Raw genomic sequence first — 18567 nt, 5'->3', positions numbered from 1 at the left:
AATTTCTTTTATTAATAATTAAAATCATATATATTAAAAAAATATTATAATTATTTAAAGAATTAGAATCATTTCTAATCATTGAAAATACGCACGTGGTTTCGTTTAATTAAATTTAATTACGTTATAAATTTAATTACGCACAATTTTAAAACAAAGTTGTAATTGTAAATACGTCGTGTATTTTATTTTTTTTTTGTTTTAATTCAAAATTTATTCGTAATTTGTAAATTTTTGATGATAAATATCTATATGTATAATATTTATAATATAAGTTTAATAATTACTTGTTGAAGTTTTCTCCTCATCAAGAAAAATATTTATAAAATGTCATAATTATTACTATGGCTTTCTTTGTACATTAATAAATTTGTAATATCTGTTTTTTAAAAATGTAAATTAAATTATTATAAAAAACGAAAGGAATAAATAAATTTATATTTCTGTTATGAGTAACATTAACGATATTTATTATTAAACTTCAAAAAGCTCTTATAAATTGTAGCGCCGTTGTTAATTAATTAATGAGAGAGGCAAAATTATACACGGTATAACTTTGCGGTATAACTATACCGTGTATAATTTTGCCTCTCTCATTAGTTGATTAACAACGACGTTGCGTGTGATATATTCACTTACGACTAACTAATTGTCTTATCTTAAACAAACATGAGAGGCGTACTTCGTTACTTACTTTATCTTTGTTTGCGAAAATCGCTGTGGCAAAGAAAATATTGAACTTTTTCCATTGCACAGTTTTGTCGCGTCGTCGATATTTACTTTTTCATATAATCCTGATAAAACTGTGTCAGATGTTTCGACGTGAAAATCGAGAAAATCAAACGCATTATTTATTATTATAAGTCTACGCATGTGGCGTATATGAGCGGCGTGTATATTCGATACAATACTCGATACATTCAGAGAAAGGTTTCTTCAATTCAAAGAAATATTGTTTTGCTATACGGTTAAAGAAAAAATTTCTTTGACCTCTTTGATTAGAACATAATTTCTAAATCGAATAAATTTTTTAATTTGAATTAAAAATAATGTTCAAAGAAATGACGTTCAAATCAAAGAAATTTCGTTTCTTTAACCGTATAACAAAGAAACATTTCTTTAAATCGAAGAAACTTTTCTCTGGATGTACGATTCGATTTAAATGTTATTTTAGTTTCTTTAATCTGGCGTCAAGATTTCTCCACGGAAAATTTAGTTTTACATGGTTTTTATTTCAGATGACGAGGTATAAACAGGCTGAATTCGAGGATGAAGACAGCAGTAGCATCGGCTCCGTCGCCCTAAATAGCGAAGGCATCAGTACATCCGCTACGCATATAAGATATCATACGGTGAGAGTTTTCCGATATTAAGGTAATCTTTTCAAATAAGTTAAATATTAAAAACACAACCTTGAAAGTAAGAATTTGTTTAATTTTTATTTGGCAATAATAATATAAATATTATACGCTGCTCAAAGAGTTCAGTTATTCATTATTAGAACATATTTTTATATTCTTTAATATTATAGTTTTAAATCAGTAAGAGATTTAGAAAGTAACAGTTTTGAGGTGCTGATCGATATAGTTTTTATTATTATAGGGTACAACAATGTGGAAGGCGAGAAGTATTTTGGAGAGATGTCTTCTCATAATTTGCGCTGTTTTGCTGCTAACAATCGTAGTACTTGCCATTGTAATCAGCAGCAAAAATGGTTGGGACAAAGCCCAGATTCTTCACGTTACCTCTCACGGAGAAAGTAAAAAAATGATTATAATTACTTCATTACAGCAATTAATATCTTGATTGCGGCAATAATTTAAATTAAATATCTCATGCTTGACGTTACTTATTTTTCGATTATAATTTATATCTATGAGATAAACGTGAAGATAATTCATTAATTAATTCTACATAAATACATTGACGCAATAACATCGACTTTATATCCGTTATATCAACAGTTTTTTTACTCTAGACATGTATCTTATTTTGATCGTAGTTTTATTTATAGTGTGATCAAAGAAATTATCACGACTCTACTAACAATAATTAATTCTAACCAATGCTAATCAATGTTAGTGCATTCAGTTCTTGCTCCTGAATTGTTATAGATGACACACTTTGCCTCACGGAACAGTGTGTAACGGCGGCGGCTTTCTTAATTAATAGTATAGATAATTCCGTCAATCCATGTGACGATTTCTATGAATACGCATGTGGTGGTTGGAGAAAGAAAAATCCCATTCCAGTTGGGAAGAATATTTGGAGCACGTTTGGCAAATTGGAGCAGGATAATCAAATGGTTATCAAGAATGTCCTCGGTAATCAGCGTAAAGACTATAATTCACAAACTTAATGAATCTTTATGTATTTATGGGAAGTTGTCCTTTCATTTTCCGTGCAGAAAAACCACTTAGTGAGATGAAATCAAAAGCCGAGAAGAAGGCCAAGTATTATTACCTGTCCTGCATGGATGCGAATGAAACGATTGAGGCGCTCGGAGCGAAACCAATGTTGGAATTATTGGAAAATATTGGTGGCTGGAATGTCTCTGGCAAATTCAACATCAGCGCATGGTCCTTGCAAAACAGCATGCATATTCTGCAAAACGTTTATAATATGGGTGGTCTATTTTCTTGGACTGTGAACGAGGACGATCGAAACAGTACTAGATACATAATCCAGGTATAAAGCAGATTACAATAGATTAGACTAACAGTGTGTGTGTATGCGTATGTGTGAGAGAAATATCGGAGCGTAGAATTCTCTCCTAAATTCTGATGTAAATTATAGGTCACTTAGACGGGTATCAGACAACAATTGATTATTATCATTTTTTCTCCTTATGCAATACTTATTTTAATTATAATAATAGTGATAATTACAATTTTTATTCCTATTATTATCGCTGTAGTACCGCCGTGTAATTAGAGTTCAGCGATGAATTGAGCTTGTGAAACTTATACATTAAAAAAAAAATATATCATTGTATTTTTTTCTTTTTCTCTGTAATTTTTTGACGAAATAAAATTTTTTTGTGCAAGTTAAATTTTTCTATATTATTCTAATATTTTAAATAGAATAATAATTATATTATAATATTAATTAAAGTTTAATAATTTAATATAATGTTAATTAAGAATAAAATGATATTAATTTTTTATATAGTGAAATATAATTTATTGTTTAAAAACTAATTAATTCAATTTTGTTTTATTTAAGAAAAATAAGATTATGGACAATTTCTTTGTGTTAATAAAGTATAAGATTTTTTTAGTATCGTAGAAATGCCGGTTAATATATAGTAATATATTATGTAAATATATATATATTACAAAATATATATTATTTTGTTGTTTTCAAGATTGATCAAGGAGGTTTAACATTACCAACTGCAGAATATTACATCAACGTAACCGAGTACGGCAAGGTCTTAACTGCCTATTTGGATTATATGACAAAGGTACAAGAGTTATAGTACTTGCGCACGTTTATCGATGTGTTATATTGCCTTGAAGATGAGTCAAGTACAGGTACTCATTTTCAGATCGGCGTGCTCTTAGGTGGCGAAGAGAATATCACGAGGAAACAGATGCAGGACGTAATCAGTTTCGAGACGAAGCTCGCAGAGATCACTATACCGTACGGCGAACGCAGGGATGAAGAGAAGATATATAATTTAATGTCATTAAGTGATTTGCAACAAAAAGCACCTTTCGTACGTTAGACGTTTTTTATCTTATATCATACATTTCGATTACATAATATTGCAATTATTATTGGATAATCTGATTTTTTTGTTGTTGCGACATTTCTTTTGATAATCTGATACATTTATCTCGTATTATAATAACGTGATAATATCTTGAATGTAATATTATTACATTACATTACATATATTATTACATTTTATTCTAATATTAATAATATTGATATTCCGTCTATATCATATCCTATATCTTCATAAAATATTTGGACACTTTTTCAAATAGGGCGATTATTCTTTTTCGAGTAAAAAAAAAAATGTTGATAAAATATAATGGATACAGTTTTTTTATGTTTAGATGTCATGGGTAGAATTCTTCCAAAACGCTACACGTCTCGTAAACAAGAAGATCAACAGTAAAGCGATGATCGTAAATTATGCACCGGAATATTTCATAAAATTGTCGAAAATCGTGCAGGACTTTAACAAGACAGCTAACGGAAAGATGTACGTATTCCTGCGAGATGTAACGCATTTGCTTGCGAGATGAAACGCGAATGTTGGAAACTAAATTAATTTATAATAATTTTATTTTAATTAAAATAACTTTATTATAAAATATATAATCTTATTTCTCTCTCAACAAATTTTAAGAAATTTAATTTTTCATGTTTTATAGCTGAAAAAAATTTTAAACTGAGATATATTTAACAAAAACTGTTACCAATAAACTTATTTATAATTTTTGTTAATGAAATATATGTATATAATAAATATATTGAAATCTATTAACAATATTTTGATGCGGTTTCTTTCACATTGTGTACATTTGTAAAGATCTATCAGAAAGAAGTATCAATTTTTTCCTTCATTTTCTTCTTTCTAGAGTACTGAATAACTATCTGGTGTGGCAGACCGTGAGATCCTTGACGGCGTTTCTCTCGAAACCATTCCGCGACGCTTATAAGGGTTTGCGGAAAATTTTGCTCGGTTTGGAAGGCCATGAGGAACAATGGCGTTATTGTGTCGACGATGTTAATAACGCCATGGGTTTCGCCATTGGCGCGATGTTTGTTAGAGAGGTTTTTCACGGCAAGAGTAAACCCATGGTTGGTTCCGATTTTAGAAAAAGTTTAATTTTGTAATTTTTTTACTCTTTTTTTATCGTATGAAGCATTCTTTTATCGTATAAAGCAGAAAAGAAACAATTCTTTTCAAGATAAAATAGAAAGTAATAATTTGTTTGTTCGGAACTATACCAGATCGTTTTAAAACATTAGAATATATTTATTAGGATGAAATACGCGTGCGCGTGTTTTTTAATTTGTAGAATAATATTTCGATTTATTTTGATCATTATTTCTAGGCAGAGGAAATGATCAATCAAATTCGCAAGGCGTTCACGAAAAACTTTAAGAATCTAAATTGGATGGACGCAGAAACGAGAGATGCTGCCGAGGAGAAAGCAAATGCGATCACTGACATGATTGGTTTCCCAGACTTCATTCTGCAGGCCAGAGAACTCGACGACCGTTACAGAGATCTGATGATTAAGCAGTACGAATATTTTCAGAACACTTTGCGCGTGAACAAGTACAGTTTCCGTAAAAATCTTGAGAAACTTGATCAGGTGGTGAATAAGACCACTTGGATAATGTCACCGCCGGCCGTGAACGCTTATTACACACCTACCAAAAATCAAATGGTCTTTCCTGCTGGTATTCTTCAGAGCCCATTGTTTGACATGAAGAATCCCAGTAGTTTGAACTTTGGCGCTATAGGCGTAATTATGGGACATGAATTAACGCACGCTTTCGATGACCAAGGTATGATTTTAAATATAACGTTAACTATATTTTTATAATCTTTTTTTTTATAGCACAGAATAAAATACATTACTAACATTTTATAATTATGTATTGTATAAAGATAAAATTTTTATTGTACATTAAATGAAGAATTTATATGTATCTTAATAATTTTTTAAACATTTTCTATATACTTGGTATATATTTATTTTAGCTCATCTATTTGTTTGTAAAATAATTTTACCTTTATGCTAGTTTATATATTTGCTTAATATCGGGTAGGTCGAGAGTATGACTTGCATGGAAATCTACATCAGTGGTGGAACAACACCACAATAGAACGATTTCAGAACAGACTTGGGTGCTTCGTGGAACAATATAATCACTATAAAGTACAAGGTCGAAATATAAATGGCCAACAGACGCTGGGTAATTTTATTGATTACAAATAATTGCCTATTGATGATAGAAGTATCAGATTTTAGACCGATCGATTGTAATATACAGGAGAAAATATCGCCGACAACGGAGGCCTTAAGGCAGCGTATCACGCTTATCTTTCGATGCCTAAGAGCTACAAGGATCAACTGCCGCTACCCGGTCTCAATTTGACGCATCGTCAACTATTTTTCTTGAATTTTGCACAGGTTATTACAAATAATAATAAATAATATTTATGATAGATACATTAAATCGATGGAAAAACCTTAATATTTAATTTAATAGATAACATTTTCAAGATGTGAGCTACATAATGATCATTTTAATTACGCGAAAAATGTCCACAGATCTGGTGCTCCTCCATAACGTCCGAGACGGAGATTCTTCAGATCGAGAAGGATACTCACAGTCCACCAAGGTATAGGGTGATAGGATCACTCTCGAATTTGCCAGAATTCGCGAAGGAATTTGACTGCCCTAAGAACTCGACAATGAATCCGGTACATAAGTGTGAAGTGTGGTAACGCCTCTTGTTTATCTTGACTAATTCTTCGAGGACAGTTCGTTGAACTTGCTCTTTAATATTACGGGAAGATCGAAGCTTTTGCGTGCCGTTACATAACAAGAGACACGTATCGTGGAACATGATGGAACTTGCTTCGTGTATCTGACCGTGCATTTTTTAATTCCTTCACATATCACCACTTACTGTGAGGATAACTACTTAAATTTTACAGATCTTTGGTCAACGTATAATTTTGTCAAAACTTTTAAACATGCGATTTTGAAAATAGTCAGGAAACTTTGATATCTTCTTTTAATTGCGAAAATTTATTGTTACTAATTTTAAGTTTAAATTCTCTTTCCGTTCCTCTTTTATCATTTATTTTAATATTTTATTTAAAAATTAAAAATTGATTTAAAAGTTTATGATTTTCCGAGTTTTTGTAGCATTTTTTTTTATTTAAATATCTAAATCTTGAATATTGGGTAATTCACATTGAATTCTCAATCAGCAAGTTAAGACTTATACAAGTTACTTAGATTGTGTGAAATATCGCACTTTTGTCATAAGTTTCGCCGATAGAATTTATTTACGTTTTATATGAAATTTATTTTATAAAAGTTTAATTTACGATTTACTATTACATGGAATTCGAACATTGAGATCATGGTAACGCGTCATGCGCAGTGCGATATGCTATATCGCTAATGTCAAGAAAATATTATTTATCCTTAATTGTGCTAAATACGAGAGGGTAACCACTTTTGAATTCTGGTGTACAATCTGTCAGAAGTTCTATGAATTCGAGGAATTCCTCGAAATCCGATGAAGTCTAATGAAGTCCGAGGTATTCCTCGAAGTCCGATGAAGTCAGATGAATTCTGGTTAAGTCTTCACTGGACTTTTGAAATCTGAAATCTAGGTGTACACCTATTTTTTGAGTGGCCCCCTCTGCTAAATATATATTTTTCTTCCGTGTCATCTAGCATATATTTGGCATTTGAGCAATTGGAGGCTCGACTTTTCCGTCTGACAGAAAAACGTCTTCAGAAAAAAATAATTCAGCTAAAAAAAAAAAGAAAAGGTATTGAAATAATTTTATTTCGCGAAGTTATGAATACTTAATCTACAAAATCAGTAATTATCTTTAGAACTTTCTTCGGCATCGAAAAAGTAAAAAGAGATCTCATGTAATTTCTGAAAAACGTAGATTGAATATTTTATTTTGTATAAATTAAATTAATAATTTTCAATTAAGTTTGAGTATATTTTTCATAATATGTGATATTATCGGCAATACTTCCGTAAATAATGTGTTTATAAGACGTTATTTGATTTTATACAGGATCGTTAAAATATAATTCTATACTTTCTGTTCGTATCGAATTGTACTGTATTATAATATTAAAATATTATGTAATTATATGCAGGAGTTTTTTACGTTTTATTGATGAAGAACGGCATATTTGTAAATAATATGTGATTTCTAGATCAAGAAGTTTATTCATCTATCACAAGAATGGTGTAGACCTTCGCCTGTTAGCATTAATTTTGCCGTTATAATTAATAGAAAATGAAAGTCTCAACATAATAACCAGCTGCGATGGAGTCGATTTAAAATGTTAAAGTTTTGTTGTAAATTTTTTATTCTTATTACAAATGTAAGGTTAAAAAGCAAAAGGCGAAAAATGCAAATTTTTGTAGTCGTTGAAGAAGGCTTTGTTAAGCCAAATCGTTATTAAATATACACACATTTTATTAATTTGACATCTATTTTTACCCGTTTACTTTAGACTTTTTAACCTTATATTTGTATTTTAATACAAATCACTTTCGCTTTTGTTTTCATTACATTTGTTCAGTCATTATAAAAATCTCCAATTCTGCTGTGAACATAACGAATATTGCAGCTCGCGTGTGAGTTTTGCATATTTCAAAAGAGATGCCAATCAAAATCTGATGTTTTTTTTATTAAAGTGGAATCCATGCAGCGTTGTTTCATATGAAAACTAGAGTATTATATAATAGGTAGCTAAATCTTTCATTGTATGTTGAATAAGATACACTTATTATCCATGCACATAACTAATTTATTTAAGGTCTTACGATCCCAATTACCGCAAAATTTGTATAAGCCGCGACAGTGTAAAAAGAAGCTATCAACAACAATAATTAAACGTGATTACGCTTTCGTTTTAAGTTGCGCCATTAGACATTGAGGAAATGCGTTATACATTAACGAAATGTTGTAACATTAATCCTAGAAGAGCCCAAGAACCCCATACACAACCCCGTACAATCATTACGTACTAAAATCACAAATGTCAATAATAAATACATTTTCTCTTTTTATTTCTTTTTAATGTGCATAAGGAGATGAGGGATTTAGTTTGTCGGACTCTTTACTTAAAACAGAGGAAATAATCAAACGCATCAATACATTTTTATGCTCGAAGGAGGACGGTATCTCGCAAGATAGAAGTTTGTTGGATATACATATATAGGATAAAATTTAGGATATTAGCGTTAAATTCGTCAGATTTGAGAAATTGACGATAATGCGGAAGTGGAGAAACTCGGAGAAATCCTGCGGTGCATTCGAATTTACGGTACGATTCTTGAAATTCTTCTGCTGGAATTCTCTCGCTCCCGTATTATCCTCTTTTTCATAGGATTATAGGTGGCGAAATACCCGTAAAAAGAAGCCAAAGTTTCTTTATAATGTAAGATCCATATAGGCCTTGAATATATGACGTCGATGCATAATGCATTTGTAAATGTTGTTTATAATTGTGAATAATATCTTGTAACAATAATAGGAGCATCGTTTCAGCTGATTACAAGATATTGTTGTGCGTTGTATTCGAAGATACAGTTTACATGTGGTTTTACATAACGAAGAAAAAGTATATCGGTCGATGACGATCGCCATGATTATTTTTCTGTATTGTATATTATGCTTATATTCATATTATTATTATTATTATTATTATTATTATTATTATTATTATTATTATTATTATTATTATTAAATCAAAATTAAAGAAATGGAGCAAATCTTTACGCTCACTGTTGGTATTATATACTCTACATTCTTTTCATTATTTTTTTTATATAAATCAGTGTGAGGTAACGTTTCAAAATTATATTTATTTGTGTTATAACATTCTCTTAATGAAAACTCTAAATATTTTTTTAATATAGATTTTCTTCCAAATTGAATTTATTATAAAAATATAATACATTTTGTTTACACGTGTGTATATCATTTTTAAAACATTAAAGATGAGACTTGTTGATCTCATTTGTATTTCATTTCACTTATTGAAATGTTATCTTCACTTATCGTGGATAACATTTCGACATTCTTGGATATTTTACATATTTATGTCGCAGATGTTATATTTACCATTGATTAATTTGTATTGTGACATTCTCAAGAAATTCTGGATTTTTCATACTTTCAGATAACAATAGCGAGTTGAAATTTCGACGCCAATTGAGTGACGATTTCATTTTATTATATGTCTTTATTACATTCAAATTATTACGTTCAAATTGTTGAGTACATATACCCACTAATATCGAATTACAATTCTTTTCTCGAATTTTCGCGCCTGTGTAGTTTGTACCAGTTTGTTTTTAAAAATACAGATCAATACATTGATAATCACTATGATAAAGAAGAACACGGTAATTAAACGAATGTATTCGAATGTATGCATGTATTCGACTGGAAATTTGTTCGATTGAAGATAATTGGAATGGCTATAAATTTGTTGTGAGATTCACTTTTTCTCAAGATAATTCAGTATTCCAGTCGAACGTATACGCATTAAGTTGTACAAAGGTTGCAAATATTTTTCTATTAAATTTTCTATTCTAGGAATGAGACAGAGAATAATTAATAAATTAACGCATATTTTACATGTTCATACATATTTTACATTTTTTTGTTTTAATTATTATTATCTAATTATTATGATACAAGCCATTATATGTATAAATAATAAATGGTAAGTATTGATTAAATAATTTTAATATAAATCGACAATTTCTTAATTTAACTGAATAAATTGATAATTTTTTTTTTCCCTAAAATATTATCTCTATTTTTACATGCAAATAAAATTTTTATTTTTATGTATAAATTGAATTGTAATCAAATACGTGTATCGCGATTGAAGTCAATAGAAAATGATACTTATTAACTGTCAATGAGTTTGCGGTATTGGCCCTGGCGTGTCGAAACGCCAGTCTGACACTCCAATAATCGTTAGGCAGTTGTACGATGTTATACTCCTGCTGAATTTTTTAATAAATCAGTAAAAATACGGCCGGTGTTTCTAAATAGGCGATACCTGGACAGCATAATTTCGAAGCGAGATTCACACTGTCTCTCATATTAGGGTAATCATAATTTAATCCTTTCCAATTGGCCTGAAAGTTGTTATCCGATAAATCATTCAACAGAATGCTGGATAGCAACCAACATTTTAATTAATTTTTATTTTAATGAATTCCCTCGTATAATATCTCTTTTATTGCACTAATCGAATATTAAACTATGCATGATATTGCAGTTGACGAAGCTGTCGCAATAACTAAAGCAATTCGAAAGAAAGGAATAAAAAAAAGAAAAACTGTTCATATACTGCGACGTTCTTCAACTATCTTTAACTTCTTTCATGTGCTGATCCTTTCAATCTTTTTAGATTCTCTAGAGTTTGTCTCAAGATTATCATTCTGAACATCCTTTTGTGTTAAATATATTAAAATAGATTCATGACACATCATTCGAAAAATATTATTACTTTTGTTCTAGTTTCACTATGAGAAAGCGTATTTTCCTGGATTTTAAGAGAACATATTTCTTAACCGAAAATGCAAATGCAGCAGTTATATTTATATATTTTCTTTGTTTCTATTTTTATCACCATAAAGTAGACATATGCGGTGCTGTCATTCCTAATACAAAGCGAGTGTGTCCTTTCTTCACCATGTCTTTCAAATTAGTCAGAGAAATGGAGTGTCCTTTATTTACCAGGCAAGAAAGGGGAGTGCTGCTGAATACGTATGTTCATCAACATTCCCGTCACCAAAAAAGACAAAATTATTAATCGGGAAGACAAGCTTCTCGGTATTTTCTGAAACCCTAAATACTTAATTAATCTTTCAAACTTTCTTTCATGCTGAGAATTCTCTCTTTAAATATAAATTAAAATTTGTGTAAAAAAAAAAAAAAATTCTAAGCGTAGTATAAAACCAATTTCGCCAAAAAATTTATTTTATTTCTTTTACGTTATATATATGTTTTTAAAAATATTACTTTTAACATTATCTTGTCGTTTCTTATCTTATCTATTTATTTTACACTTTATTAAAAATAAAAAAGATCGTATTATCTTGAAAGCCTAACGTAAAGAAGATTGAAAGGCAGTGAGGAAAGTTCGTCATCAGATTCTTCGTAGTCAATACACACGAGTTTCTTTATACGATATATTCTCGCAATACTGCATGCGATACATATAATGGATATAAAACAGCCATAAACTGCGACTGAAGATATTAATATAACATCACTTTGCATCAATCACACTTTCCGATTGAACAGAGTGTATCTAAAGATGGAAAATGTAACTTGCAATAATAATTCAGAAAAACAACTTAATCCATCATTATCACATTCGACTAAAAATTTTAAAAGTATAACAAATAACTAATTAAAATTAACATAACATCAATTAGTTACAATTTTACACTCAACAATAAAAATATAAGACACATGTATCGTATTACATAACAATTATATTGTTGAGTGTGAAAATTTTAATATTGGATTGTCCGGAAAGTTCGTGCCGACTAACCTATATAATTTAATAAATGTATACTAAAATTTAAATTTTCTGCGTTTCAATTTTCCTTCAACATCGGCATGAACTTTCCGGACAACCCAATATTTAAGTCATATTATCCTTACGTGATGTTATAGTTCTTGAAAATTTACTGAGGATAAATGTGAATAAAACTTCTTATTTAAATGGAACGAGATCGCGTTACCTTTTATTTCGCGATAATATCTCGCAATTGTATGTATCCATCGTATATACTTGCCGTGCGTGATAAAGAAGTTTCTTCCCGATAACGTTCGATCGGAAGACTTATCTTCGCGCGCCCCTTCCGCTTTTTTCATCCCCATGGAACAGCTGGCACCGAGGAGAAATTGCGAAAGCGAAATCAGAAAGTTATTAGCCGAGATATAATCGCGGGAGTGTATATATCCCGAAAGATCGGCCTAATCGGAACGGGTTAATGACCGGCGGTTAAAATCACTAGCTGAAGAAAAAAATTTTCATCAGGAGCGTCCTCGCGGAGGAGGAAGGCAAAAGACTGCGATAAGAGAGCGTCTATTACCTCACGCATTTTTAGAGGAGTCATTGCGTTAAAAAAAAAGAAGGGAAGAGGAAGAGAAGGTTAAAATAACGAATTTGACTTACGAGTTGATCATGAACGGTACATAATAGCTCGTGTATGTATAGGCGTATGTATACATTGTGGCGATCAGCAGTGCGTGAGTATCTCCATTCATCAACGTTGTGATGATCGACCGTCTCGCTCTTCGGTAAATCGTCCTGCATTTTCGTCGAAGAAACGCCTTTATTACGGTGCCGCACAATTCGCAACGTCCAACACACCCCCAGTCCCCTTCACCACTGCCGCCGCCGCGGCAATGTATCCCTTGTCCCTCTTCCTACCCACTGCCCATCTACCCATCCTGATACTATACTTATACCTGTCTAGACGAATGAATCATGCGAGTATTTTGACCCACACCGGCGGTGTAGGTGTGGGTGGTACGCGGAAAATTGGGCAAGTTCTACGTACGGCTTCGTCACATATACCCCTTTGAAGAAGCGTCGCCATGAAAATTGTTCGTGTAAAATCGCCGTCAGGCTGGTATTCGCTTTGGCTGTGCAGACTGACGAGAGGGAGTAGTTCGCTGGCGTTTAGAGATAATTTTGCGCTGCATCGACGTAGGTATCTGACTCTCAATGACTATCAGTAATCAATATTTATACAGGAACTTCGCCGAAATACTTGGCGAATCCGCTGTCAAGGTTACTTACATCGGCCATAAATCATTTTACACATCGAAGCGGGAAAATCTATTTCTACCTACTTGTATATACGAAAAACGTGGAATAAAAATATACCATTTCAACTTTTGATAAAAATTTTAAATACTTAAGATTACGATACTTTTTTTTGTCATATTTTCATTATAAAAAATATCAACTTGAATTTCAAAATTTTTTCGGAGATCCAAACTCCTATAAATCCAAACTCCTATAACCTCTTTTTTTTTACGTTTATGATGTATGGATGCATCTGAAAAAATATCTTATGGTCGATTATTATCATCGATTTTTTTGTTTGACTCAAGCAATCAGTCTGACCTTGTAAGAAAATTGCGTCAAAAGAAATCATTACAAAATCCATAGCGATGATAAGATGCTTTCTGCGCAATTCATTTACTGCGTTAATACTATAAAAAGCGATGTTGTTCGATTTTAGCGCCTCGAGCTGCTCAAATTTCCCATGATCGCATTTCAAAGTAAAACATGTCCTGATCTTTTCCGTATTATTCTGATTTCCGCTCTGTTTCATAAAAGTCTGATGCACATCTTCGATACACAACATACGGAAGTATCATCTGCAATGATCATTTACACAATCGGAGCAAATAACGAGATTGAATGATGGTACTCATAAACGAAAAATAGAAGTTTAAAAATGATGTTTATTTAAACTAAAATATCGGTAAAGAATGAGATATTCATCCATTGCATCAATAATAAGAGATATTTCATCATGGCGAGTATTTCACTCCAAGTATTTCTGACGAACGCTTCTAACTCTACTGAGCGAATAAGATGGAAATCATTCTCGTAAATTCGCCTTTTGTCACGTGAATGCAGAATAATTGATAAATTTGACGCGAAAAGCTTTTATTGCGACTTTACAGTGTCAATTATCGATATGTAAGCATAAAGAAAAATCAATATATATACATGTAGATTACATTTGTTTACAGAGAGAAACTACGTTTTTTTAGGATTATCATAATATTTATTGTAATTTACTACCGTTATTTAAGGATAGTTGTTTGATTGTTATTCTTGCGATAAATTATTGAAAAAAATATCAAATCTAGTTATTTTTAGAAAAAATTGCATGCATAACTGAATCCCCAGTAATTAAATTTCGAAGAAAAGAGATTAAATAGCGATGATTATTAAGAGACCCTTTCCTATATTAAGAGACTCATTTTCGATGCAATAAGAAGATTTCAGATAATATATATATATCAATTTTATTTGATTGAAAAAAATTAATGCAATTATTTGTTAGAATAATAATGAATATTTTAATTTATATACTATTTAAGTATCATGTAACATCAGTTGAAAAGAGCGATTATAAACTAACGCCGCGCCTGAGGAAGACTTCAATGCTTGGCAAACGCTGTAATCATCTAACGCAAATAATAAGTTTCTTTAAATAATGTTGGATGGCATAATTGTTTTCATATTTTTATTATTGCATATTGGATGTTTTAAATTTAATAAATGTACTTTTAATTTTTAACTGATGGTATATAGAGAGCCAGATTTTTTAATTAAATATTTTATAGAAGATCATTATTTGTCGCCAATTTTTAATTTCTAATATGAAAAATATTATGATAATTAAGTCTTAAATTAATTATTTACAAATGTACTATATTATTTATATTTTTGCTTCTCAATACGAACTTGTACCGAGAAACAAAAATTTCTTACATAATTCTAAGTATATTAAATTATCTTACATAAACAATCTTGTTTGCACAATAACTAAGATCTCTTGCAGTTTAATTTGTAATTTGTAATATGAAAAAGAAAAAGTTATTTTGCATAAGTCGATAAGATGAAGTTTTTACAACTGAATAATTAATCATGAATCTTACGCATTTTTATTGATTGTAGTAGATCTGAATATTATCATGTAAAGTATATTCTTAACTTATTATTTACTCTTTCTATCATCAACATTACGATATTTAGAAATCGCCTGCTAATATAATAATCAAGTTTTCAGTTTTGACTGACTGATATTAAAATACATATTATCTTAATATAGTCCATTTATTATTACTTCATATACACAAATTGTATTCATGTTATTACTAAGTATTGTTTTATTCATGTTACATTATGGTAAAATATTTTTCACTATAAAGTTTATTTATCAATATTTTTCTTTCTACACCTTATGCGCTTAGCTTTAATAGAAAGGAAATGTGTTTTAGTTTACTTTGTCCCTCAAAGTAAAGATTAAAGACAAAGTAAGAATTAAGAGAGAGAATACACGCAGATGATATCGATCACATGTATCTGACGGATGGATTCTCATCAAAAGTGAATATTACGCGATCGCAAAGATCAAAGCGAGATACCTTCGCCGAAGCTATAAGCAATTCCGTTCCCGATCTCAGCGAGGATGCAAATTATTGTAATTGATTCCAGAGAAGAAACGATGGGAAAAAAGTAGGAGAGATATGGAAATTGGTGTGTGATCAGACGCCTATAAAATTTTATTGAACGACATAATGCACCTTCAGTAGTGCAGTTACAATATAGGGGGCGATCCGTCGCTCAACTTTAACCGGATATGATGAAAGAGTCCGTCGCCGATCAAGGTACTCATTACTACAATCAATGCGTTAGCGGAGAGGCACAGATATCGTGGAGATTTCGATGAGCCGAGTGTTCTTCGCTTTTCACCTTCCGGCGGTCGCGTACGCGTACAGATCTCACGGATGTCGGTTTAAATCGAGATAAATCATTTTACCGTTAGAGATGCACCCTTTATGTCTTCTTTTCTCAATCGTTCAATTAACCAGACATTCATCAAACACGTTATCATCGTCAAATTATTTGTAATCCTTCGATATGTTTTTGGTATATATTAACTGTTTCCATCTCTTTAAAAACGGAAGAGACCTTCGTAAGTATTTCCTGGCTGAATTCTCTATCATTGAGAGATGCTCGAAATATGTCTCGTTCCTTGCCTTTGCAATGTAAAAATCTATCTTATCCAATAGCAACGAAAGTTCCATGCCCCCGTGCCTATCCGAAATCTTGCCAGTTTCGCTCGCAACGGAGATATATATTCGGAATGAGAAAAGATCGAGAGAATACACGTTTAGAATACACGACGTGGTGCATCTTCGATTTGCGCGCATTTGAGATTTGAATCCTTTTGAGAGCCCATTTGGATTTCAAATGTTGTGGACCACAAGCCCCGGTCACGCGACTATCTCGCATTCAACGGGCCCGATCTTCTCCCGGTCACCCCCTCCACCCCCTCTCGCCGTTATATTACGCTATCGTCGACAACGTGGCCTCTGTCGATCGATCAGTGCGCTCCCGCATCTTGTGCCCTCGATTTCGGGATAGGCATAAAAAGATTCGATCATTCGATCCGCACGGTCAAGATCCGTGCACAAATTGCATGTATCGACGCGACGTGTGCAACCGACGGTGAATTTGAAAGTTTTATATAGCATGAGAGAAGAAGAAGAAGAAGAAGAAGAAGAAAAAGAAGAAGAAGAAGAGAGAGAGAGAGAGAGAGAGAGACGCATACCGATATCTTTTGCCGTTCGGTCGTAAATGTGGCTTAAAAAAGAACAAAAAGAAATTTTTTAGTCGGATGAGAACTGTTGCGTATTACACAACTGTCATAAAATGTTAAGATTATTAACATTTTTGAGGCTTCTTCAAAAGAAATCTTTAACAAATTAATAAATGGACATAATACCTGGTATCATACTCTTAGTATAATATTAGATTTTTTATTGCTTTTGTTTATGTCGCAACCTTATACGTATCCTCTAAAACTTTTAGAGTAAATCTCACTCTGAAGAGTGAAATCTTACTCTTGAAGATTGAAAATTGAACCACTTTTTTTCAAGACTGACTCAATTTCCACTCTTTGTGAGATTCCATTCCAAAGAATTTAAAGAGTATAAAAATAGATTTTTAACTTTTTTTTAATTTAATCATTTGACATTGCTGTATCAGGTGATTTCAAAAGATTATATAATAAGACTTATTCCTATCTGACGTGGATTCTATTTTTCTTAATTAAAACTCTTATTTAATAATTCTCTTTTCTAGAAATTTTGGAATACTCTAGTTATGATTATCTAAACAGAGAACTGGTTTTCTAATTAAGCGAAAATTTGTGTTAAATTTGAGGCTCAGTTCTTATTAGTACTTGTAATGAGCGTCATCTTCGATCGCAATATTATTGCGGATTGTAATCTTGTTAACTTGTCGTTTGAATAAAAATTAATCAAGAAAACTAGTGTTTTATCTTTTCAATATTTAAAAATGTTAAAATGTATTCGTAATAGAGCGCGATCGTTTTTCATTTAATACAAACAATACATAAAACATTTCTGTACGGCCAACAGAGAACATACTTTCACAATTTTCTTTTTTTCACTTTCATGTTCCTTGTTCCGTTACAAGGATAATGTTAAAAAAAAAAAGATTATAGTAATTGTAATATAATAATGATTAAATAATATGTATAATAAATAAGATAGTGCCTTTAATAGCATCACTTAATAAATATTAATCAAATATTAATTTAGGCATTCCATATATTTCTTCTCTTTAAGGAGCAATAGGGGGAGTTATCGAGATGTCTCAAAGTACTTTTTTTTTTAAGAATACCACGACCTTCTCCAGTCTTGTGCTAAATCGGGTAGTGTTAAACGGGCGTTACATGATCGCGATATTCCTCGTCGTGCCGATTTAACCCGTTGACATCGCCGTCGCCACACATCGATAGACGGTAGAAATGATAGACGGTAGTCGGCTGACCGGTGCCTGAACCCTTTCGATTGTTGTAAAGCCGGTGCTTTGACGAACCCGCCGCGCCGGCCAGTGATTTGCAAGAGGAGAACGAAGCTAAGCATCGTCGCTTTCTATGCAAGGGAATCGCGGAGGCGAGCGACCAGGGGGAGAGGAAGAGTTCGTACATGAGAAACG

General features: G+C 31.5%; 1 protein-coding gene across 4 annotated transcripts in view; it reads left to right on the top strand.

Annotated features, from left to right (window-relative positions):
- Nucleotides 1–6750, top strand: part of LOC108692416 (endothelin-converting enzyme 1) — a 14172-nt gene extending 7422 nt beyond the window's left edge. For all 4 annotated transcript variants that reach the window (XM_018200647.1, XM_018200648.1, XM_018200650.1 and 1 more), the window contains 12 exons: nt 1239–1352; nt 1603–1759; nt 2115–2324; nt 2408–2688; nt 3368–3466; nt 3551–3721; nt 4068–4216; nt 4596–4818; nt 5076–5535; nt 5800–5946; nt 6025–6164; nt 6306–6750. In XM_018200647.1, the coding sequence (XP_018056136.1) occupies nt 1239–1352; nt 1603–1759; nt 2115–2324; nt 2408–2688; nt 3368–3466; nt 3551–3721; nt 4068–4216; nt 4596–4818; nt 5076–5535; nt 5800–5946; nt 6025–6164; nt 6306–6482 (2328 nt within the window). In that variant the 3' untranslated portion in view covers nt 6483–6750. The remainder of the gene's footprint in view (nt 1–1238; nt 1353–1602; nt 1760–2114; nt 2325–2407; nt 2689–3367; nt 3467–3550; nt 3722–4067; nt 4217–4595; nt 4819–5075; nt 5536–5799; nt 5947–6024; nt 6165–6305) is intronic.
- The last annotated feature ends 11817 nt before the right edge of the window (nt 6751–18567 follow it).

Source organism: Atta colombica, unplaced genomic scaffold (assembly GCF_001594045.1).
Source record: "Atta colombica isolate Treedump-2 unplaced genomic scaffold, Acol1.0 scaffold7, whole genome shotgun sequence".
NCBI lineage: Eukaryota > Metazoa > Arthropoda > Insecta > Hymenoptera > Formicidae > Atta > Atta colombica.
This window is presented reverse-complemented; position numbering and strand designations above follow the sequence as displayed.